The sequence below is a fragment of the Temnothorax nylanderi genome, unplaced genomic scaffold, assembly GCF_030848795.1.
Source record: "Temnothorax nylanderi isolate EJ_2023f unplaced genomic scaffold, tnyl_v1.0 TNYL_tig0084_pilon, whole genome shotgun sequence".
NCBI classification, from domain to species: Eukaryota; Metazoa; Arthropoda; class Insecta; order Hymenoptera; family Formicidae; genus Temnothorax; species Temnothorax nylanderi.
The window spans coordinates 212,963-239,512 of record NW_027249146.1 but is presented as its reverse complement, the minus strand read 5'-3'; the positions used below and the strand labels follow the sequence as shown (position 1 = coordinate 239,512).

The following is a 26,550-nucleotide window of genomic DNA, read 5'->3' as shown; positions in this document are numbered from 1 at the left end:
GGCATTACACGCGAGTAACACTTATAGACCCTTCATAGTACGTGCCACTGCTTATAAGCTACTTGTAATTGGATTACAGACTTACAGAGCTCTCGTACACTCTGGCGCAAAAATACTATCCTGCGTTTTATATGATATTCGTGGTTTTAATTCTGGTTAGGTAAATATATTCATCTTTCAAATTTTATACAGAGCACCGCGGCAAATTATCATAAGTTGAAAAAATTTTAGGAACTTGTATATCTACTAATAATATAATAACATTTAAACAAAATTAGTGCTCAAATTTAAAATCAAAAATTTAAAGAGATTAATTTCCCAGGAACAACAACATCAGGAATGATTCCGATATGTTACTCCGATAAGTAGTTCCAAAAATGAGTCATAAATATTTCTCGTTAGAGTAATAACGAGCAATAATGTCTAACATTTTATGTTATTTGTGTTTACAAGACAGCAATTAATTGTAATAACGTTGGAAGTATTTCTGTGCAGTCAGCGAACACGTTAACTCATTGTTGGCGAACTTACAATAACAGTAATGCCGGTAGTAAAAAAACCGGAGCCACGTAACCGGAACGATACTTCATCTTCTGAAACGGCACGTGTCTACAAAGCGGTTTTAACCCTCCGCAAAACATGCTCCGTTGAACATGGTATTTGTATAGGGCTACTTACCTATGATGCACGTGTTCGGATTGCGTACGCATGCAGGGAGATGCGGGCTAGTGTGTAAATACCCTTTCTAATTTAAATTTCAAAATGGATCGTCATTAAAAACTGTATCGAAAAATTTGATGTGCCGTCTCATTAATGCTCTTCCGTTCTTGGCATATTCTTTAGGTTTCTATATAATCATTCAAATAAAATACAGTATATATGTGTAAGTGAAATCAAAGAATGCAAAATGTGTGCTTGAATATTGCTTGAATTTATAAATTCATAAATCTTTTTAATTTGTGCACTTTTATAACTTGTTTCATAATTTAAATGAGTGTATTTATATATACACGCTAATTTAATGTCTTTAAATAGTAAGTTCTTTCAGCGATAAATGTACGTTTGCGTGTAGCATCGATCGTAATTCGATCCAATTTCGATCCTGTCAGCTCGGTCCCTTCCAATCGAATAGATGTGATTATTCCTATCGATGGGATTATGCAAAGGAGCTAACACGAACGGCGAAGCGTGCCTCTACCTCGATAAAACGGCTTGATGAATCGAGTTAGTCGTGCGTGAATCATTGAGCGATCACTTTTAAGCCTCCGGTATCGATCAGTTAAATGAAAGACTCGGAGAAAGAATGCGTAGCGAAAGCAATTAATTGCATTTCCCTCGATGCATTCGAAACTTTATTACGTATAACCGTGAATAACTATTTGACTTCGTTTCGGAGTGTTCTCTTGATTCAACAATAACAGACGCAGATGCTCTTTTTTACTCCAAACAATAGGAGGGCTGCGTAAATACAGCCTCCGGTAGCACTGGCCACCCTTTTCAACCAGAATTTTATATGCAGCCTACCCAACGCTCGTCGCTTTTGATTTCAGTCTGCACTGTCATCAAAATGAAATTTTGAATGTGCAGTGTCAGCGAGTTAAAAATTTGATTAATATTAACGTTTTATTACAATATTTTACACCAATAAAGTACAATTATATGTCAAAGGTAAAATTAAAGTCGAGTTTTTCTCTTTACCAAATTTTGTGAGAATTCCAGTTTTAAATTTTATGACTTTATTTACTTTAAAAATTTGAGATAAAATTCTATAAAGTGAAAAAAATTTCATTATAAAATCTCTTTATAATGAAATATATTAAATAAAGAATATATATATTACACTTTTTTTTATCAATTCTACTTTAATATAAAATTCTATTAAGATATATAAAGTATTTTCTCCTTTAAAGTGTATTTTATATTATATATATTTTATACTTTACATATAAAATCTGTCTTCTACAATCGAAAACAGTATATCCATGTCATGTTATGTTGTTGATTTAAAACAAATTAGATATACTCTTTAGTAGATTACAAAAAAGACATTGTTCCATAAAATCTGATGTAGACTACCTCAATCTTTGAGCGCTTTGGCCAGGCGCAACTGTGCCTGGAGAAACTTGTCAGTGCAAAGGTCGTAAGTGCATGTACCTGCGCGTCTGGCTTTAATGTTCGGCACAGACGAGCGTCCTTTTATGGCAACGAGTCCTTTCACGAACTGCATTCTTGACGGGCTTTCCATCGCGTTCACAGCGTACAACCTGATGGCTCCAAAAATAGGATCGATATATAGTAGGTATTCGGTCCACATACAACGAACTTGAAATATCAATACAGATAGAGAGATAGACGAGAGATAGAGATAGACTTCACACGCGTACTGATAGATACGCAGATAGGGTAGGCCTATCCCTCCGATTGGAACGGAAGGACTAGCATAACTATAATATATTATCTAAGAAAAATCGTTTTTCAAAAATAAGCTGGAGAAGGACTTGTTAAAATACCCAGGTAAAAATTAACATCTTAAATCTTATGAATTATTCTTTAGAAAGAGAAAGCGAATTTTATCTATTTCAGGAAGATTTGATAAATTTATTTTAAATAAATTTTTAAATTCTTCTTTAAACTTTTATTCATTTAAAGACGACGTGGTATACATCTTCAAATATGTGAAACTGTTAACTGTCAAATATTTGAAACTTCAATTAGTATTAAAAAATATTTAATTTAGGACTTATTAAGAGACATGTCACTTTGCATAGAAAATTGAGTTTCTATTTACAGCACTGCTATATTTCGTATATTTGTTAGATTGTACATGTGGCTGCCCGAGTTATGTAGATGTAGACTTACGTTTCTCAATGCAGTAAGATACTATTCATCGTGCGATAGTAAATGTAGGAATAAAAGAACCTTTATCACGTTCGTTGAAATATATTTGAAACAGTAGCGATTCTCCATATTAAAAAGCTAGCTATAAGAGAAAAAGGGAACGAGAATAGGACGGAATATACATGTCACGCACGAAATGGAATTTCATAATGCAACTGAAGTATTATTAACCTAACAGAATTATAACAGATCGCAAAAAAGTTACTTTCGTGCTCGTTTGGAAAAACAGTTATAATTCAACTTTATTAACATTTATATTATTTGAAGTGCGCATATGTACATTTTTCCGTTAATACCCGGTTAGTTATTCCTGTCTTGTTCTGGTACGAATTGTTTATCAAAGCGAGACCATAAATAAAAACGGAATAAGAATGAACTTCGTTATGAATAAATTATTTGATCGATTTATTATCAGCGAATAAAATTGTATTTTAGTTCATTCAAGAAAGTTAAATTCTATCTTTCTGCTTCAATCATTGTTATTATATCAAAACTTTTACCAACTTTCTCTCCTCTAAATATTTCTCTCTCTTATTTCTATATTTAGTCAATTACATAAACAACTTCCTCTCCCATATTTCTCCCCGAACACGAGCATATCTCCCTTTCGCTTAAATGCACCGCGTTAGAACGAATTATCGCCACCGCGAGAGCTCGATTTTCCGCACGGTCTTCATGGAAGTGCAGGCAATTACATTTAATAGAAGCACCCGCGCTAATGATCGTAGCGACGCGTTAATTCCGTAGCGACGTCGCCGCGCCGGAACTTTGCCGAAGATCGCGTATGACATCACCGTTTGCCAGCGATGAGGCGAATGGACGAGAAAAAAAGCAAAGAGATGAGAGATGAGAGAGAGAGAGAGAGAGAGAGAGAGAGAGAGAGAGAGAGAGAGAGAGCACGGTCGACAGCGTCATCCAAGGCGCTTCAATTGAGCCCGCTTGAGAGGGAGGACATTGCAGACGACGGGCAGATCTCGTCGCAGCAGCTTCCTCGTAAAACACACATCTATCGCGCGCTGCACTTCGGGGACGGGATCGCCGTTTAAGTGATCGTTACGTCTCTTCTCGGGCGGGCGGAACAACGGGACAGACGAGATCTCGCCGCCGCCGCCGCCGCCGCTGTCTCTCGAAATAGACGCGACAGATGAACGAGAGCGGAGGGGTGGGATGTGGTGCTAGGATTTTATGGATTTAAATTGGCCAAAGGGCGCACTGTGCGAGCCGAGGCGGCTGCCTGCTATTGCGTGCCCAATTGGCGCGCGCCTGGAAACCACCGGCTCGTTGACTTTTCGAATGAAACCAATTGCTTCTGCGGCACCGATACGACGACGTGCCATCTGCCCGCAATACGGTATCGCACATCCGCCGCCGCGCCGTGTCGAAAGTGTCGAGTCAAGAGACACGCGGGGTGTCCACGAGCGGAATTCGTTTGTCGCGAGCGCTGAGTAGAGACGTTGGCGAGGCAATCGATGCTCTCTCGGTGGAGCTTGTCGCACACGGTTTTTGCACAGAGACGAGACACAAATGATATTAGAAATATTGATTTATTGACAATTGCTAATAATAAGAGACTAAAATCGCGGACATACCGTAAATCTCCCCATTTTATTTTACCCGACGGCATCCTTTCCATCAACTTCCATTGTTGTATTCCATCTGTACTTTCTGTCTTCATAGTATTTTTTTTGTGTTGCAGCAGAAATGCGTGAAAGCGCGAGCTCTGTACGACAATATCGCCGAGGCGCCGGACGAGCTGGCTTTTCGAAAAGGCGACGTCCTCACCGTGCTGGAGCAGAACACTGCTGGTCTTGAGGGATGGTGGTTATGCGCTCTGCGAGGTCGACAGGTAATTTTAAAAAATATAAAATTTATATCTACGGATTTTTCTTAAATAGAACCCTCGGAACCTCGAGATCTTTATGAAATAACAGCATAGGAAATTCCTATATAAGTTCCGCGAGCTCCTATATCCCGAATAAATTCATCTGTGGGTTACAATAAAGTAATCAATTTTATCAATAAAAAGTATATCAATTCTAAAGATGATCAACTCGTCGGTTTTACCTTACCTCCATATCTCGCGACTCGTCTGTAAATATCTGAAATTCTATCCGATTACATTTTCCAATTACATTTTCCGCTAATCGAAAACGCGTATTAGGCGACTATGTAATACATGAAACTTCCTCGTGTTTCGGAATTCCGCTTGTGTCTCCCATTAGCCGTGTCTCTCCTCGTTCTATTACATTCTAATGGAGTTTATCCATCGTACTAACGAAGAGCACGCGTCGGGTACTTCCACATACGTTACTAACTCGTATTATCTATGCGCGACTCTATAATGCATGAGACCAGATCCAGAACGAGACTGTCTTTCTCTCTCTCTTTCTCTCCCGAGAGAGGCGTTATTATCGCGAAAATAGGACGCTCGACTGCGATGCTCATAGCCTCGTGATCTCCGCCTTCGAACTGATGCCAGACATGATGACTGCACACAGACGTGATTACTAATTATTAAGAATCGCCAATACGCTCGTTCAATTAGAAAGGTGGAAACGAGAGAACAAGAAACAAAAGCTCCCAAAAACAAAAGCTCCCAAATTACGTGTAATCAAAGTAATGATGTTTTGTCGATGAAGCTGCCGCAATTCAATGCAAGCGCGTAAAATCTGCCAGGGAATTTGTTATTAACCTAAAATACTCAATTGTGTTAAGTAATAAAAAAGTGTGTGTGTGTGTGTGTGTGTGTGTGTGTGTGTGTGTGTGTCCCAGCGTGTGTACTTTCTGTCAGTGCCAATTTAATAATTGCTTCATTCCGCTTTAATTTCATAATTTTTTATCTCGCTTGTGTGATTTCTCCGCTTGTTGAATGCAAATTCATAGAGGTTTAGCATATATTTTTAGATTAAAAATCCGATTTTTTTATGAATTTTATTTTTATTATATTTATTACTTATTACACGTCTGTTTATTTCGAATAACATATACTCCGTTGTGCAAAACATCTTCCACATTATTATCTTGCGCTATTAATGTTTCGTTCCCTTAATTTTATACCTCATTCTCGACGGCTCCAATCAAAAAGCGAATTTATCTCCAGCGGCAACAAAGCTGTCGTCAGCTTCTACGTACAAGTGCCTCGCGTGCACGAGACTGCTTATGCACATCTGTATAATGCATAAGAGCCGATGCACCAGAGCGGCCCCGGAGGTTCGCGAGGTATGACGAGGCAACGTTATTATCGCGGAAATGGGACTAACGATCGTGCATTGCAATTACCTTCGATGTAGCAGTCTCAGATGTCTGCGATACCAGGCATCGTAAACAGTTTTGTATTACTAACTGAAGTACTCTTGAAAACAGAAAGAAAACTCATCTAGACATAAAGTTTTGCAACGATTTGCGATAAAGAAAACACATAATTGTCTTTGAAACTACTAAAAAAATTTAATTGAACTGACATTAAACGCTTCATATAATGATTCAATTTTCAAGCTGACTAATTGATTCTTCTGTATCGCAGTTAATGTTTTGAAAACTTCGCGAGGTCATCTCCGCGTTCGATGTAACATATGTCGGCCCTCGAATCGGGTCCTCGGGCAATCTCCTCGCTGCACTCGTCGATTTGATCGAACCACTTTTCCTGAAATGATTTTCGTTTGCCGAAACACCCGGCTCGTCGTTGTTATCACCGACAGACGTACGATCCGTTTCGATATATATGTGTGCGGCGGTAATTGAGAGCAAAGGCAATGTGACGTGGGTAGAGGATGATTGAATGATACGGTCTCCTGGATCTTTATTGGAAACTGAGAACTTCTGACGTCGTCGGAATAGACTATTGCTAGAGCTATCGGTCGTATCAGCGGTTTGTGGGTCTACAACGGATATAATTTCCGCGACCTATTGGTGAATTGGGGAGTCGGGTCCTTATCCTTTTTTAGCGAGAAATTCGCCACTCGATCGTGAAAGCTTAATTAGAATTAAACTTGATTCTATCAATATCACTTATATCAACGCTTCTGCTTTGATTGCATTTGATGGAAATATCGTAAAGACCAATAATGCTCAATTTACGAAAAGATTGATGGAAACTCGCTTTACAAACATAACGAATTGCTGATCCGCGAAATAAAAAATAGACAATATTAAACTCGCAGAAACTCTTTCTTTATATTTCTCGCGTGTTTTCCCTCGCGTTTTTTTTTCTGCTGAAAAATTTGTAGGAAACCCGAGGAGTTTCGACAAGCATTACTAAATCCGAAGATCTTAACGTGTTGGCGACATTAGTGCCATTTCGCCGAAAATGCATACTTCTCGAGATTTACGAGTTACAACTTCGTAGTACTCGAGATAAACGAATGAGTTACGCGGCATGCATCACTCGGTGGCGACCCTCGTTCCTCAAGGCGCGGCGCAACGGAGGATGTAACGTTTATTTTCGTCTCGATCTCACGAAATTACACAAACTGGCGACGCATTCACAGATGCCTAATTGGGGCTTTCTCTCGCTCCTTCCCGATGCATGCGAGTGGGCCGAAAAGCTATATCGCGTCTTTTCAGAGAAAAAAGACTAGGCGAATGTAAAAATTAAAAACAGATAAATACAAATATAACAGGTTATAAATAATAATAATCAGAATTTATTTATCTGACTTTTGAAAGAGGTTCACGATTAAAGGAACTCTAACTTTTAACTCAATTAAAAATCTCCTTGTTAAGTAAGAAATAAAAAATGTATAAATTTGTTGAATATATGTAATTGGACAAAAATACCGGAAGTGTAATATGGGATTCTTATCTATAAGGGAAAGTGTATTGAATTTTGTTCAGTATATATACTGACAGAATATACGCGATTAAAAATTTATTCGTGCGAAGCGTCGGAGCCGAGCTGTTGTTACGTTATTGTACTTTTTTTTTGCCCTAGGGCATCTGTCCAGGAAATCGATTGAGGCTTCTGGTTGGCCAATACGATACGGGGGGTTGTTTGGTCGGCAGCAGGGCCGACCTAACCATCGCAGAGGATGGCATACAGAGACACGGGAAAAGGCGTAGCTGGCACGTACAGCCCAACAGGGTGAGTTATTTGAAACTATTCTCAAATCGCACATATTTTGAACCTATACATGTATGGACTTACATGTATGTAGACGTTGCACTTCGCACGCCTATTTCCATTCTTAAATCGCAAGCGGATGTAGATTCTACGTCGCTGCGTATACGACGTTTCGTATATTACTGGCTTAGTCTTCCGTCTGTTTCTGCAAATCGATATTTTATTATTAAAATTAAGATAAACTAGAATTACATTAAAAGCCATCTTGTAACGTACATAAAATTTAAGATGTACGAATAATTGCAAAACTGATTTAATTATCAGAGATACAAAGAAGAGTTGAAATTAAAGTTTCGTATATATCGTAAATACCAAAACGTAATGCTCATCCATTAAGCATGTCTTCAGAAAGTCGCAAACAGTTATTTATTACGAATTTCATGATTTTAACTTTATGTTTAAACGCGAGTTTTTTTACGGCCACAAAGAAAATTTTAAAGGATTCGTACGAACACATGATTACATCCTACGACAATCATTTTTCCATATATACCTTGTATTTGAATGGCATACCTTGCTTGTAGTTGATTTCATCGGCCCAACAGCTGGCTTCTCGAATTAATATATCCGCGATTTGAAAAGGCATACGAGAGCAATGGAGACTCCCTACCGATCGATCATTTGTAAACGCAACTGTGGACAGGGTTTCCCAAACGCGAGATATCTAATCGGTCCATAAATTTGCCTTTGGGGAGACTCTTGATGTAAGAAAATATTTATATATTTAACCAATTGTATTATTTGTTAACAACAATTTGCTATTTTATTGATAATCTTTATATTAATCTTTCCAATTTGTTTTAAATTATCATAAACGTACTTATGGATTAGACACGCAAGAATTCACTAATTGATTGATGAGGACCAATCTTTTTGTAATACTTATTTTTCGCGGTTCGAAAGTGTAACCGCACAACAAATAATAAAACAAGTTACAAATAAAATAGTCGATTATTATTAATTGGAAATATTTCTTTGAAATAACTGAAAATTTGATTATCGGAAAGGTAATCTTGTTTCGAACAACGCGTATAAATTTTGTTGAACGATAGAAGTTCTTTGAAACGAAACGCTTTGTTGTTCATCCATGAAGAACAAATCGACATCTAAATTATTCCTCTCGCATAGCTGTTTCGTAAACTCTCTTTATTTTCACACAATCGTGTATCGCGCTTTGATTTTTCGCGGATGCAACAGTCAATTCTTTATCAGCGCGCCGGAGAGCTAACAAAACCACGAATATTCGTGTTACCTTCCTGATTTTTCTGTCCGACCAATTATATCGGTTCGCTGGTTTGGAGAATTGGGATTGGGAGACCCTGTGCGCCGCGGAATTGACAATGACGCTCAGGCGACAGTTCATTGTGCCGTGATCGTGGGGGGGCCGACCTTTTACATTCGCCCCCACATTCGCTGAAACGGGATCTGTCAAAATCAGCTGACTGCCACTTGGTTCGTTCGGCTCTTCTGGAGCCATCGCTGCGTATATGGCTCTGTCGCGGTTTAACATCTGCCACTGACATCAATTCGATTAAATGAATACGGTCGATTAGGGCGTTGAGTTTGTCCACTACATAGCGTCAAAGCGAAAGTAATTGCCTTTGTATAGAAAAATTTTGCCAATTTCCCCCGAAATTGGTATAATATAAACGTATATAAAGAAAATCCTGATTTATTTTAGTGCGTCACAGTAATTAATTCTGCTATACAATTACTCCATAAAATGTAAACATTTTTCTACAAAAATGCTAAAAATCGAGAATTTGGAAAATTATTTTATCTTTTATTCTTTAAATTAATTTTTTGTGATTGTAACAGATTATTTCACTCTATTGTATTATTCTGTATAATACTGAATATATTTATGCAAAATTTTAATTTAATTTCTTCAATTTAATTTCTTTTTATTCTAATTTTGGTTTAACTTCAAAGTTTATATTTATTTTTAAATCTTTAGCTATGTAACTTTGTTATAAATCAATGTATTCATAGTTGCGAAATTATTATTATTTAAATTTCCCAATACATTTGTCTCGTACAATCTCTGGATGTCTCGAGACTTGGTCTGGTCTTTCGCGCAATGTATTTCGGGATACTAGAGCGCGTCGAAGACGGTCGGCTCCCTGTCGGCAGTTTCTCGAGCTCTTCTTGTTTCCTAGCTGGTCTGCCAGGACTTTTTGCTCCGCGCGATCTTCACGGACGAACATCCGGACACATCTCCGTTGTCGTCTCGTCGCAGTGTGCACGCATGTGTGTTTCTACGATAGAAATACAACGCTGTCGTCATCGTCGTCGCAGGGTCAACGTAACGCGAATGTGCTTTCCTGCATCAGCTACGTCACATGGGTGACTGCGCTGAAAAGCGAATATTTGCAGGTGACACGAGAGAGATTCAGACTTGGTTGTTCATGATTGTGTTTACTGGATTCCAGCATTCTTTGCTTTTTATTCTTTTCTTTTCTCTTTTATAATTTTTTTTTATCTCCTTTTCTTTTAATGACAACGAAATATTGTGTAATTTGTGAATTTTATGTAAAGTCAAAGATTAAAAGCAAATGGTTAATGTACAAATCTGCTCGATGTTAAAATCTTACGTATAAGTAACGTATAATTTATCGTACTGTGTCACAGCAAACTTGGGCTAACAGCTTGTCTAATTTCAACATAAATGTATCAAACAATGCATTTCAAGCGAACGCATCAATAAATCGCAAAAAGAACATTGCATATTCCGGCATATTTACGACCGAATAACTTCATGAATGTAAATTTCTCAGCTCGAGAACAATCGATAAGTACGCGATGGGTCTTCACGAGCGTCTCACGGATGCGACAGGTATTACCACCCTTTACAAGACCACCCCAATCTCCACCTTCCCATCCACTCTTCCAATCCGTTGCAACAGTGGCATACCGTCGCGTCGCGTCGCGTCCCGAAGCGATTTACAAAGAAGCCCGTTCTGCTGAATGCCCTACAAGGGGCTACCTTTTCAGACGCGAAGGTCCGCGGCTGTCCTTATATGTCCGCCGATTCCGGACAATGTCCACTTTCTGGCGTCGCTACTCCTCTGTTTCTCTCCTCCGCGCCGTGTCCTTTGCAACGCGATGTATATATGGGAACACACCCGCGCGCGCACGCAGTGGGGTCCCATGGAGTCATCTCGGTGGAATGTCTAGGGCGGTTAGGGCTCAAAGAAGAGCGGACGCGTTTCATCCTGCGTCTGTGTAGTCAGTGTACATCCACGAGTTCTCTTCCTCGGTCGCGTTACCCTCGCACTCCTCTTCCGTCTTTCGCCGACTACTCCCGACTTCCGAGAATAGCTCGTGGTGCACGTTTTTATGTGTTAGAAATCTGCGAGACCGGGCACTTCTCTCCTGACCGCGGCTAATCCGAGTCGTTACACACGAAACAACTATAAATCAGTGATAAAACATATATGTACGTTAATTCTGTCCTCCTGAAATTTTCGGATATATACTTATTTATCTTTTATTTCCGAACACGTAGTTCCAAATATATAATTCTTTTAATTTGAAATATGTGAATCTTTCAATAAATTTTCAACACACATGTGATAAATTTATTAAAGTACGTTTCATCAAGATTCCGTGCAGAAGTTGCTTTAAAAAAAAAAATGTAGAATGGATTTGATATTTTTTTATTAAAAACGAAATATACATAATTTAGTAAAGCTTTTTCACTAAATTTTCAAAAAAATGTATTTTGTTTTTAAACATAAAAAATCTGTGTATTTTATGCCTCTCAAAATCATTCTTATTAAACTAGATTTAGATATTCCTCAATATATTTTTCAGAACATTTTTTATGGTTCGGAGAAAGCGAATGCTATTTCTTGATGCATTGGTTGTCGTAGTTAACTCCCACACAACTATGTTTAATTTATATCGAAAAATTTGCATTGCTAATTGTTTATGAAAACGAGATATTTCGTGGTATCTACTATCTATATTCTGGCTGTTGCGAGAGTATTTAAATTCGCAGATACACACACGAGGAGAAACACGAACGCGTGCAACGTAGGCGAAAGGAGCTTCGTGCGCCGGTGATGTTAACTAGAATAACCAGATCGTGGCACGTTCGACTGCCTCGGGTCTGTAACAGCCAGTGACGTATGAAATACGAATCCGCGAGTTCAATGCGCGACAAGTGCAACTCGCTCGTATTTCCGCGTGGGCGGTGAGTGCAGACGCGATTTGGAAATTCCTCTTACGATAAATTCCAGTCAATTATTTCGTGAGCATCAAAAGGATCGAAAAAGTCGTTTGTAATAAATTTGAGATAAAATCGCCGATATACAATTTATTGAAATGCAGAGAGGGAGAGAGAGAGAGAGCAATGTCAAATCAAGCATGTGAAACGATCGAATAAAATAAAATCAAATGGCTATTGTTCAAATTCGCGACGTTAGCTTTTGCCTTATTAAAGCACGAGTCGTAATTAAAAGAGCTTGAAAAGGCGCGGATCCTCGGATACCTTACTTTCGCATCGCAAGGATAAGTCTGCGCGAGAAGAATTATTTTTCCACCGGATGCGGTGTTCGTCCTGCAGCAGCTGCCTGCCTCCAGGACGTTCCTGTCATACCTTTCGCTTTGTGAGAGCGCAAATGGTGGCGCGATAACGATATAGCGCGCCAGGGAACAGAATGATCTCCGCTCGGGGCGCGAATGCTTCTCGAGGCCGCCATTGGCGACGGCGAGTAGACAAACCGCACCGTTGTTGCACCGGCTGAAAATGGCATGGACGAGCTGGTAGGAGGAGGTGGTGGCAAGATAGCGGGTACGGTAGACCAGGCCTGCTCGACGGATACCGAGGAAGATTTACTCTGCTGAGACAGGAGTTGCCTGAACGTGGGCCGAGCCTGTCTTTAACGGCCGTTATCAATGAACTGTGAAACTCGCGTGGGATTATCCACTCGTTCTTGACGCTTGCGAATTTCTGATCGCAGACCGGTCTGATATCATTTTTTTTTTAAATCAGTTTTTACAGCATCCGCCGTGAATTAAGGCCGTTTTCATTATTACTCCGATTTCTAAGGCGACTTCACGCTGATCTCTATCACTGTTGATCATTTTATTTAAAGAGCTCGAGTAATCTAAATTATTCCGCTTTAGCAAGATTGTTAAATTAAAATATCATCTTTTTATGCAAAATTATATATATTATTGGTCTTTTAAACTCAGAATAAATGAGGACGAAAACTATAAAGACTTATTTCTGCTCGAGAAATTCTAGAGGAAAAATATTCTTGAAGAGAAACACCGCGTTAGACCCAGTCAAAGACCCGACTTCAGGAAAATGCGCCCTATTTCGTAATGGCTTCCAGGAAATCGCGTCGAAGTCACGTTGTTATCCCCTTCATTGCGCTTATGAGGCGAGCAAGAGTTGCTCGCTCCTGTGTTAACTTTTTCATCCCGTATTTTTGAAAACGATCACGCGTGGATAAGTTGTCCGATCCTAAAGAGAACTATATTTAAAGAAGTTTCCTCTCTCCGAATTTTTCCGAGAAAAAGTTTCTTGAAAAGAAACACCACGGGCGCGCTCGTTCGACTCAAAGACTTGCCTTTTAGAACGATACTTCTCGCCCTCTTTCGTAATGACTGCCACGGGAAACGCGTTGAAGTCACGCCTCAGCTCTTTATCACATCGTGACACGCCTAATTTGTTCTTTCTCATTAACTTTCTCACTAATGACAAGCTATTCCGCTCGATAGTAGTTCTATTGTTTAAAAAAGCAAAAGGTTCATGCGTTGCTGATAGAGATAAATAGTGAATATCGTTTACTTGGGTTATTGATTAATTAGAGCAACCGTTTATTTGAGACAAGAGTTTTGAAGGACAAAAACCGATCGAGAACGTAACCGGAACTTCGCGTAAATGGGCAATCGCGTGACTGGTCCAGAACATTCTATTTTTAATGTTCTAATTAATCAGGATTCTGCATATTTATGAGTTTTTTATATGATAGTTACTAAAACTGTAAGATGATATGACAGATATATACACTGTTAAATTCGTAGTGTTAAATTATACTCAATTTGAGTCATTTTTAACCATTCCTATTAGTCGCCTACTCAATATGTCGTTAGTAACTAAAATAATGTTAATTTAACTAAATCAATGGATTTAGTTAAAATAATATTGTTTCGTATTAAAATAATAAATTTCGGCACACATATATGGCAATTTAAAATAGCAAAATGTTTTTTAACTCAAGATATTGGTTTAAATTTCATCTTTTAATATTTAACAGTATATATATACTGAATTCAATCAATTAAGTCAATCCATTAATACAAACATTTACAGAAGAGAGCACCGCAAGCACCCTCGTTAGATTAAAAATCTCCCTTCAAGAAGACACTTTTCTGTGTCGTTGAAGAAACACTTTTTCTCTTGTGTCGCAACAGCCTCCGTCGAAAACGCGTCGAAGTCACGCGTCAGCTCTCGTCGTGAGTTTCACTCGCGACGACCCGGTGGTTCTCGCCATTCATTTCCAGAAGGAAAGGGTTTCCCCTCGGACTAGCTGCAAACAATCCCCCTTTCCTCGCTCCTCCCCGCCACCGGTCGGATTTCCGCTCGCCGCACAATTTCCCTGCCTGATCTTAATTTCCCTCTCACCCACAGGCGAGTTCGTTTCCGTCGACACGTGACCGGAGGCCGCTCGAGAGATCGTCGTTGCATGTCGCTTCTCGCGTGATCCCACCTTCCGTTTACCAGGAAAAGCCTATTTACACGAGTCATTAGGAGGTCCTCGGCGCGGCGTCAAGCCGACAGCGGCTTTATTGTGTCCCACTCGACACAGCGATTATTCACGCCACGATTAACGATAATGTAAAGGGATTCTGTAAAGGGGATCTAAGATAAGGGGGATTTATATTATATAGATTTATATTTTTTATTAAAAAATTAAAAAATAGACTTTTACATTTACGTTTTTTATTATAAAGAAGAGAATCGTGTGCACACATACACATCACCTCTTTTATTATCTTATTACTCTGTTTCCAAACACTACGGCTATTTTTTATTGCTAATTTCTGCTATATTCTTTTCTTGTTCGCTGTGACACGCAGATCGCGCGTCGCGATAAGAGTACCTCAAACCTCAAAGCAATCTAGATTCGAAACGAACTCGGCCTCGCGGCCTCGACGCCGCGGTAGAATCATCTCGCGAATTTATGCGCGAGGTGAAACGAGAAATCCAATTTCATATCGCGGTACGCCCGTCGCGGATTAACTAGCGTAAATCACTCGCCCCCAGGACGCTTTCGAGTTATTCCGGGCGATCGAAGCAGAAGTCGCGATCCTCGTCAGGAGCCGCCAACGGTAGCCGCTTCTTCTTGGTCGTCGAGAGACCATTCCGGCCGTTTATTAAAGGGACAATGAGCGATGTTATCTCGCGTAATAAACCGGCGCACACATAATACACACACACACACACACACACGCTACCGTAAAACATCCTATTATCGTGCGCGATTTATTATCTATCTCTCTCGAACATTCATCGCGCTCATCCGATTAGTCGGGGATAGGGTTATTGATATTTTTATTGGTAGTTTCGCGCAGAATCAACGAGCTGCGTCGATAAACGGCGATATTAATCTCATGATGCATTTAAGCGATCTAGGAAGAGGTAACTCAGAATTGAAATTTTTCATTTCCGCATCATCATAAGTGGATACTGCATAAGTGGAGATAAACGTATTTTTTCTAGGGTTAGCGTGATTCAATCTATCGAATCGATTGTAAGTAGCCTTGATTACTAGCTGATCACATCTTTAGTGATACCATTTGTTCACTTTTTTTTTTCTTATCAAAAGATAAGCATCATAACAGCACAAACGAAAAATAAAATTTTAATACCCCCCCCCCCCCTCCAGAGTTTTCAATTTTACACTATACTTTATAATAAAGAAGTTTACGGTCAGTTAACGATAAAGGTTCTTAAAACTACGAAGTTCGATTAATAACGGTTGGCGAAGCCGACCGTACGTTTTACAGCCTTCGCTTTCACGCGTCTAGACAGCCGTCTTCCTTTCATATTTTATCATTCTGCGCGCGTTTCCGGACGAAGATGCATCTGAAGTTTCGTGAGTTTCATGCGAGAACTTCATAAGCGTCGGTCTAACGCGATTACGACTGCAACGGCGTTCACGTCTCGGAAGTGCGCGCGATCTGTGCGACTGGCAGCTGCACATGAGTTTAACTAATAATGTAAATACGGTCGTTGCCGAAATTCATCATCATGATACGACGTCAGTGATGCGCCAGGAACAGGATTTATGCGAGGCGCATGTTTGCGCGTACGTTAACGTGTTTGCACGAAACGTGGAAGCCTCACAAGGGGATATCTGATGATACAATGTGGTAATATTTTACAAGAAATTTCCGAGGATCTCGCGTGAAAAATTCAGGATGGATTCTCTCGTATAGGAAATAAACGAGGAGCAGATTTTTTTGTATTTGCATCACTTCAAATGTCTATATATAAATATATGAACTGAAATTTTTCCGTCATGTTCTTTCAAATTCGACTTCGGAAATGTGATCGCAATGTGATCGAAATATATCGCAAATTTTTTTCGCGGACATTTACGGCGACACCTTTTGCGATATCAAATGCGTAAGTCACTCCTTTGGTCGTGCCTAAAAATTCTTATCGCGGTCTGAGACAAGCCGAGAGTCCTGCTCCCGCGGAAGGTGGAGAGCCTCCTTCCGCGTTTCCATGGAAACCGTCTTTCTATCTCCCCCAGCCTTCTCTCTCGCTCTTTCTCCTTCCTTTCCCTTCTATTTCTCCCTTTCTCCCATTCTCTTTTCGCCCCTGTCAGGAGCGGATCTATAATTAATGAAGCTATAATTGAGTAATTAATATCTATCAATTTTTATTGCATTTCGAATAAACGGTTAAATGAGCAATCTATTTCAAATTTGACGGTATTAATTTGACGATTATATTCAAAGAAGAGATCATACGCATTTATGTTACAAAATGTAATCTACATTTTCAAGATTGATCGTGCAAATCTTAAAAAATTAACTTCCGGTTCGATAAAAATCTTTCACCCATTTTTAACAAATTTGTCAATAGGCGGAGTAAGCCGAAAGACATGCCCGAAAACTTGCAAACCTCCAATTTATTTTAAATCAGTAAAGATAAACTGAGACATCGTTTATTTCCTAAAATATTTATTTTCCGTAATACGACGAAAATTGCTTTCGTAAATTATTTAAACTACATTGGGGGAAACCTATGTACCCTTCTGCTTGGGGTCTCCAGAATTCTGAATTCGTCACTGTCTCTCATTCTCCCTCTTCTTCTCTCCCTTGCTTTCTCTTGTGCACCCTCGTAGCGTAATACGCCTTTCACAGTTAGCGCCGCGACGCCCGGTATCGACCGAGGGTGTATCCCCCCTCCCTCCCCGGACTGTTCTCCATCGCCACCCCCATCCCGCTGGTCCCAGTGCACCCTTGCATTGCACACGAGCGCTCTCAACCTTCCAGCATCCTCCTCCCCGCGCCTACACCCCCTCTAGTACTACACGTCACTACGATAGTACTACTATTCGATTCATAATAACAAAGAACACGCGATAACGTACTCGCGAGTAGCTTTAATTCACGAGGAATACAGACGGCGGTTCGACGACCGCTCGTACGACGACCACACTCTATCATTTTATTCTTCACTTTACATGAGGAAATTTTGATTAACTCACCATGAATTGCGTGTATAGAGATATAGCTTCAACTTGTGTGTAAATGCAAAGTAGGATATAAAAACGTACTGAAAGTATAAACTTAAGAATTCATTCTCAACTTTATGCTCATTCTTAAGAACACTTTCTGCAGTTTTCAGGTTCTATCGAATTATACATCAGTTTAAAAGTTCTTTTATATAGCGAACATAAAACTCTTTTTTATATTTATCTTATATGTATACCTATTGTATATGTATTTATCTTGGGGCAAGAAGTTACTGTATCTTTTCAATTTTTATATGCTATAGCTATATTATGATTCAACTAGGATTTGAAGCTATCTGAGATTTCGTAAAGAAGTATTACGAGGAAAAGATTATTATACAGGATTTAAAACAAGAATAACATAAATTGCTACCATCATTGCTACTAATTATTTAATTCGTCCTCAATCAACAGCTTATTCGATCTCCCGAAAATATTTTGGGATCACATATATAATTAGTTTTATTCTTTTCAAATCTATATCTTCTAAAGTAATAGAAGCTATAGATCTGAAAAGAAATAGATAATAGATGCCTTGAATACTTCATGAGTTCTCCACAAATTTATAACTATAAATAGCTACAGTTATGTAGAAACAACTTATTAAACATTTAAGGGCTCTATTCTGTAAACGTTAACAACGTCATTACATGCTTTGCGTAGAATAATATACCATAGAAAAGCTGCGCAAAGCACATAACGATATCGTTAACATTTACAGAATAGGTTCCTTAGGATCTTTTCTTAATTGCAGATCTAAAAGGATAAACCGATTATATTTTTTCCTTATTTTTTACTTTATCAATTTGTCTCATTTAAACGATCGCTCTCCGTAGTCTTCATCTTCACTCGTAAATCGTGACGGGTAATCTCAACTTTGTCGCATAGGAGGCGAACTATAATCAAGGGTGAGTTATGGGATAATTAGCACATTTCCCAGTTCCGGATAACGGCCACTTTCTCACGACGAGTGTGCACTCGCAAGAAGGAACTCGAGTTCGCAGGGCGGGCAATTAGTGCGGAGAGCTGTTCTCTCGAAAAAAGTGTTTCCATTGGACTATCTCTTATGCCTGAACTCTGAAATTTTGAATTGAAGCTCAGAACTTTGTTACTTTAATAATTTTACTATTCTCTCGTACTTGGTCAAAAAGCTTTTACGACGGATTTGGCCCAACTTGGAATAGTTCCAAAATTTCCAAAGTGAAGACTTTGAACAATTTAACCCTTTGTAACTCCGTGTAACAATACTGTTACAAACCGGCAAAGTTTCCATCAACATTCTAAATCATGAATTTATCTGTTGTAAATCAATTTAAAATAGTTGTCATATTTTTTATTTTTGATAACATGAGTTACAAAGGGTTAATTAATCAGAGGTTACTGTTTTAAAAAATGTCTATACAGAAAAATTTTATAAACGTATGTCACACACACACACACACATAACTATTCTCGTAAAGTCTGATTGTAAACGAAGATAAAATAACAGCACGATCTTTCGCATAATCAGCGAAAGGAAAATAACTTCTTATAACGTACGCATGCCATTCATGACATATAACAAGAATTAATCAGCGCGTCGTTTTTACAGTTTTACGCAGTTACATCATTCACATTTATATATACAATCTCGCTTTCGCGGCCAAGAACTTCGATAGCATTGAAACAAATCATCTCGGGGTTTCTTGCAAGCGCGCCCGATCGGCGAAGCAAATGGGGTCGAAATGATTTGTCGGTGGGAAGGGGTTGATTCGGAATCCTGGTTGTGGTATCGTGTTATTCGGTGGATGGGTTCTTGCCGCCTGCCCGATAAGAAACTGACCCAGATTCGCGTCGTATCTTCGGCGTTTCCGTGGGACAGGGCGCATTGAGGGAGCGCATCTTGCATGCGCGACTCCTCTCGTCCTGCCGAATACGCGATAAGTTTCGCCGATGGAGAACTTTCGGCCGTAAGTAGAAGATGGTTGTTCCACTTCGGTAACGCGAAACTGACCGTCGACGGTGAATTGCGGATTGCTGATGTCGGCCGCGCGCGAGCTTTACGACGATACCGTAGTCGAGGCTGCTCCGTTTTATGCGCAGGGCGTGTCCGACGTTACTTCCACGTTTCTCTCGCGCGTTGCAATATATCTCTAGCTTCCCTTTGTACGTATCATGTTACAGATTATACTTTAATTTTTCACATCTTACTTTAAGAACGCGTGGCTGAGATTATCTTAAAAAAAAAAAAAAACTGACAAAAGCAAGAAAAATGTACAGTAGCTTTCTTTCAACGAGCCACCTATCATTTCTTTCAGAGCTATTATATATTCCATATTTTGAATACCATATATTTTAACGTATTTAAAAATAAAATTTATATGTATTATTATGTATACAATATATTTAAAGAATTTTTTATCTTTTAATCTCAATTTTTTAATGTATAGTGTATATACATATATATGTTTATTACTCTCTGCTTTTTACGAAAATGAAAAAATTACCGGTACTCTGATACCTACGAGAGGGAAAGTTCTCGACTGCTGTTGTTCGTGTACCGAGACGTGCAAAGAAAAAAAAGAGAAGAATAGTAATAAAAGCGTAGCACGCTTAAGCGTGTAGCGCAAGAGTTGCGGGGCTTCTATTATTGCAAAGCAGCGGCCGATGAGCCTCCGAGATTACGCTCTCCTGGGAAATGTTTCATCCCCTTTTTCCCCCGTATTTACCCGTCGCATCGACTTCCACGCTTTCACGTTTTATCAACGGAATTACATTTCCCCGACGCGACGGACGGTTCAACGCTCGAAATGTTGCAAGCTTGCGTCGCCGTTACATCCAGCCGGTGGTTGCACGTTTAATCTGTGATACGAAGGCGCTGAAATATATTACTTTATTCATTTTTAACAAGCTATTTTAACGGACTACAAAAATGTTAGTAAATAAACAAATTTATTTTTTAAGTGCATTTTATTTTAATAAAATTTTAATTCAAAAGGTGTTTAAAAATTAAAAAAAGAGAGAATAGAGTAGTGATTAAATTTGGATACGAAATATCATACCGTTCACCGAATTATCTGTTATTATGAAACATTTCGTAACGATATCTCGTGCAGAATAAATCGTGAATACGCCTTACAGTGTGCTTCCCACCGAAAGAACGGCGCTTTGACGATTTCGTCGATAGGGAATGGAAATTCCCCTTTTTTCCCCGAGTCCTCCTCGCTTCTCGTAGGAAACTCAATTAGCGATCTCGTAGAATTAATCCGCGGCTGCGGCGGGCTGCACTCAAACGAGATCCTCGAGGCCACATCGCGCACAGTGGAAAGAGTAACAGAGCTGATTGGCGTTCGCGCAAATAACTTCGTTACGAGTTTCGTCACAGGCGCGGTTCACGTGGATTTAGCTCTTGTGGCGTCTATCGAATCAGTCTCCGTTGTTATCACTCTTTTTTTTTTTAAGTTGATTATCGAAAATGTTCTGGGAAACGTTGACGCTGTCACGGTAACTTTTGCGTCTAGCGCATATGACATTGCAATGCTTAATTAAACGAAAATGTAGATACCTAATTAAAACGATGGTTTGAATAAGGGACACGTGGTCTTAAAAATGTATTTAAAGCGTTTTTTGTTGTACAACGTTGTATGATGACAAAAACGTCAAAAATACTTCATATTAATTTATATTCTTGAAAAGATTTATACGCACACTTTTTATCTTGAAAGAAACTATTAAAAAATAGGCTGCAATATCTATTCTTTTATAATAAATCTTATTATTAATTTCTTTAACTTGTTGTATATATATACGTATATTATATTATATATATTATATATCTGTACCTTAGAAGTAAAGAATCGTATCTCCATTATTATAAATTTAGAAAAAACAGGTTTTAAAGTTTTAAATAGGGAAATAATATATTTTTTTAGATATAAAATAAAAGTAGCAATTCAATTTATTGAATTTTTAATAAAGTAACTTAACTGACATGTTTTTAATGATACAACTGTCAATAACGCTGTACCTGAAGAACTAGAGATACGATTCTTTACCTCTAAAAAAGTTTACATTGTGGAATCACGGCCACAGATTATTCCGCTCTGTTTGACAGGTCACGCGTTGCTCTAGCAACCTTGTTGTTGCAAGACATTTTCGCTAGATGGAAGAGAAACTCATAATTGAAATACAATCACGTAGGAATATAAGCAAGACCGCTTTAGCGAAGACAAAGCGAAGTGCATAGTGAGGAAGAGCTAATCTTGAAAGAAAACAGTGGTGAAAATGTAACTGTGTGTGTTACTTAAACAACATAAGAGGCATATTGAGAATGAAAAAAAGCCAGCTATATACAGTACATAAAGCCGGCTATATATATATATACATAATATAAATTATCAGAGCTGTATTAATCAACGATATATTAATTTTACATATAGCCATTTAATTTAAAGAAATAAAGAATGATTTGAATAGATGTAATAATTTAGATTTTGAATTACTTCTATTGAAGTTAAATTTGTAGTTAACTGTTGCGGATAGAGCGAGCGAACCGCGATGAAAAATGTCCAATTGCGAACGAGCGCAGGTGGTAGGAACACAAAACAATAGAACTTGAATAATTAATCTGGATATAATTAATTACTTTGCTGCTTTCGATTACGCAGGTTGTAACGCCGCAGAAGTGTGGGGACGTCTACCTGTATGATCTCCCAGCAAGTCGGGGGAGTCCCGCGCCACCCTCCAGACACGATTCACCCCTCAACTCGACGAACAATGAGCATTCGCACAATACGGGTACGTTATTATTCACAAACTAAACATTCCGGCTATAACCGAACGGCGCGGTCGTGATAAAGCCGTCTGCTAAAGCTTATTCAGTAACTGAGATATTGATTAACTTTGCGTCTGTCGTATTGATCATTTTCGAAATGATTAATAGCTACTAATTTTTAATCAAAATTACGGTGAAATAGAATTTTGGAATTAATTTATAAGTTTGTAACAGTTTTAAATATTAATCTACTCACGTTATATTATACCTTGCTAGATTTAAATTATCAAAATTGAGTCAAAATTTTTTATTATTTCAGCTTCTAAAAGACGTTTTATTTTTTTGCAAAGTATAATAATAATTTTTGAGAAAGAAAAATATACCACATCAGAAAAATACAAAGTTATAAAATATTTTATAAAGGCTCTTTCTTGTGGATTTTATTTCGATAAATTATACTCTAATTAAACATTAAGTATTCTTTATCATAATTTATTATCGCTAAACAAATATATATAAACTTCGTATTTATTTGCAAGAAGCGTCTATGAGGTCTTTTAAAAAGCCAACGTGGCGGAACATTTCGCGTTAGCTTCGTTTAAAAAAAGTCAACTCGCGCAGTTAAGTACTCAGAAGCTGATCCGGGGATTCCCTCAAGTTCTGTTAACTTCCACCTTATACGCAGGACGGTATACGAGCAACAACGCGCGGAGTTCCGTCGACAACGGGGGCGGCGACGTGAACGAGTGTTACGACGTACCGCCACGCGCGATCCCGGTGATCCCCTCGCCGGCGAGCAGCCCGAGCCCGGCCCCGTCGTGCTACGATACCCCAAGGCCGCCGACGTCCTGCACGCCCAACTCAAATTGCTCCGTCGGCTCCGGCATTACGCCGCTGGATTGTTACGACGTGCCGCGACCCTTGCAGCCCCTCACGCCCAGCAGCTCGGCCTCCAGCCTCACCAACGACGGCTCCCTCAGCGGTTCGAACAGGTACATCCTCGCTCGCATTTCCCCGATGCCCCGATACGTCGCGTTATTCGGACTCGGGGAAATTCCCCGGACGTATACGCTACGTCGACGGCGTTATGGCAACTCCACCGGCGGGGTGTATACGTTCCTTGGGATTCAGAGATCTCGAGGAATCTCGAAACTTTATGCGTCCGAGAAGTTTCTCGGCGTGAAATATAAATCAGGGGCTGAATAGAGTTTCAAGAGTCATTCTGCAAAGGATGATTTAAAGGGTATTGCGAAATGCGTCTGGAGATGCCTCGGGGATCCAAGATTCCAAGATTGTGATCTCCCACCGCGCTTGGAAATTTTTGGCAATGCCGTCAGCAATAAATTCCAAAGAGTTTCCAATCCAAGATATTTTTATTTCGCTTCTCGCTCTCGCCGCGTGCATAACAATTTCTGAATTCCAGATCGAGTCTGGCCGCTCCGGATTACGATGTGCCCCGACCACGTCTTCCAGCGTCCTCGTTGCCGTCCCGACATAACACCCCCATACCGAAGACCCCAACGCCACCGCCGCCCTCGCAACAGATTTACGATGTACCAGTCAGCAAGGAGCTTCCGCTGGAGCTGGACTCCGCCCTGGAAGGTCTGCATAGGTTGCAGGGCGAGGCGTCCGCCGCGATAACGAGGCTACTGAGCTTCGTGAGCCCCGGTTGGAGAACGTCGCAGCGATTGGACGCCACCCTTATGGACCTAAGGCTGGCTGCTCTCAGGCTCAGAACGTCTCTTCACGATCTAGTTGAATTCGCGGAAGGTGAAGAAAGTTCAATTTAACTTCTTCAGTAGTTGAAGCTATCATAGAAGTTTATCTCAACGGAATAAAATATAATCATTTTCTTATCATTCCATAATTTTTCTTTAAATAAATAATTTTCATTTTTTACGTTACCAAATATTTAAGACTTAAATCTTCGTAGAAGAAAGTTTTATTACAAAAATATACCAAAAGTAATATTAATATATTTTATCGTAAATCGAAGAGTTGTTAATAAAGATAAATGTATGTACATTAAAGTCTACTTTAGAGATTTTAAAGTAAGAATTATAGCTCATCTAAAGTAAGCTTAATATATTCTTATTTCGATTTGCGATTTTTTGAATTCACAATAATCAATTCTATCTTTCAATAAACAATAGAACATTGGAACATTGCCGCAGAAGTTTGATAACTATTGTGTTCTGCGCGCAGGTACGCTGGGCAATGCGGGCAAAGCGCCAGATAAGGGTCTGGCCACGAAATTACGGCCGCTAGTGAAGGCGCTTCGTGATTCTGACAAGCTCGTACAGGAAGCCGCTACCGAACTGGACACGATGGAATGGGACGCGAGTAAGCTCTGTCGTGGCGGTGGTGATACACCGACACCTACTAACGGACCCTCCTCGCTATTACTACCCGTACAGTCAGACCCCCTTGATCAGCTGATCGCGTGCGCTCGAGCACTCACGGAAGACGTTCGTCAGGTCGCTAGTTTCATTCAAGTAAGTATCTTTTGCAGTCGTGAGATTTAATGTATTCGTTACGAATAATGACTTCCGATCTCAAACGTAAGAATGGGCTAATCGGATCATCTCAATGTCCTTGAAAGAAAGAGGGTGCATTAATTTTAATCAACCTGACGAATTAATAATGAAAGCATTGGTGTTAAAGTTTCTATCATTTTATCTATTCATGTATATTTTTAATCGATATTATTTTTCTGCGTAATTATATTTTGAGAATAAAAAAATGAATCTTAAATCTAACAATAAGTAAGAAATTCATTTTTTAAATTTTCGATTTTTCTTGTATTAAGAATTAAAATGGAGAAAAATAGAAAAAAAAGAGCAGGAGAATACTTATAAATCTAATTTTTTATTTCGAAATTAAAGAACTCGAAAAATTAGTTATTAAGTATTTTAAATTCTTTCAATTTCTGTTTTTCTTTTGGAATATCGTACTATGTGAATGAAGCTGATGACATTTGAGGGATGAGCCTTTGTTGCTGATAAAGGAACTCTATGTGTGCAGGGAAATTCCACGTTGCTCTTTAAGCGGGCGTCGATCATCTCCACGGGTAGCAGCAACAATAGCGGCGCCGGGGAGGATTATGACTACGTAAATCTCGACTCGCGAGAGGTCGTAACGAAGCAGCGAGAGGAACTGCGAGCCACGCTGCCGCAGGAGCTGCGCAGCAATTACGATCTGCTGGTGTCCGAGGCGGACAATGCCGCGATTCAAATGCCACCCACGACACCGACGCCCATGGATCCCAACGACAAGCAATTGTTGGCCTTCTATGTCGCCCAGGTCATCACGCACGGCGCACACCTGACTCACGCCATCGACGCCTTTCTGCAAACGGTGGAGCATAATCAGCCACCCAAGGCGAGTTGAATTGTAACAATTCTTGTAATACTGGTGCCACCCGTCGCGCTCTTTCACGCAAGATATATAGACATCGAGCTATACGTTGATTGTTAGCTAAAGTAACAAACGGTGTCATTCTCGTCTCGATAAAAATAGAGATTTGAATTTTCTGCAATCGTTCTCCTCTTCGAAGACACTTGTCATAATGCTATAAATTATTTCATACAAGTTAACGCATCGAAAGACATTTGTTGATCGATAATATCAGTTAAGGCGTCGCTTCATCGTTGTCTTCTCTCAACAAAAGTTGATTAGATCTATTGCAATCATTCCAGAATTCAGTAAAAATTTTCTCCCACCTTTTCACATTTGGTTTGAACATTGCACTTCTTCATATCACGAGACACCTTTAAGTACATGTGCATATGGGTCAACAGTCTCGATAAGAATGATACAACTGTAGATATCGGCGGTGCTATTGTGTGACAGAGTGCCTTTAGCACTCAAGTGCATATTTCCATTATTTTTTCACGATGACCTCTTTTCCTTCGCAAGTGCATTGCACGCAACCGGCATCGGAGTTAAAGATAAGTAGTTAGTAAAGTATACATTGTGTAAAATGTAGGGAACGAAGCTACAGAGTTAGAAAA

At 39.3% G+C, this 26,550-nt stretch overlaps 1 protein-coding gene across 2 annotated transcripts in view; it reads left to right on the top strand.

Moving 5' to 3' along the window:
* P130cas (Serine_rich_CAS and FAT-like_CAS_C domain-containing protein p130CAS) overlaps window positions 1-26,550 on the top strand; it is a 62,588-nt gene that overhangs the window by 31,906 nt on the left and 4,132 nt on the right. The window contains exons 2-8 of one of the 2 annotated variants that reach the window (XM_071710020.1): window positions 4,598-4,744; window positions 7,829-7,978; window positions 22,431-22,560; window positions 23,223-23,529; window positions 23,961-24,307; window positions 24,743-25,032; window positions 25,562-25,918. In XM_071710020.1, coding sequence (XP_071566121.1) covers window positions 4,598-4,744; window positions 7,829-7,978; window positions 22,431-22,560; window positions 23,223-23,529; window positions 23,961-24,307; window positions 24,743-25,032; window positions 25,562-25,918 — 1,728 coding nt within the window. Of the gene's footprint in view, window positions 1-4,594; window positions 4,745-7,828; window positions 7,979-22,430; window positions 22,561-23,222; window positions 23,530-23,960; window positions 24,308-24,742; window positions 25,033-25,561; window positions 25,919-26,550 lie in introns of both variants that reach the window. The other variant, XM_071710019.1, reaches the window with a different exon arrangement.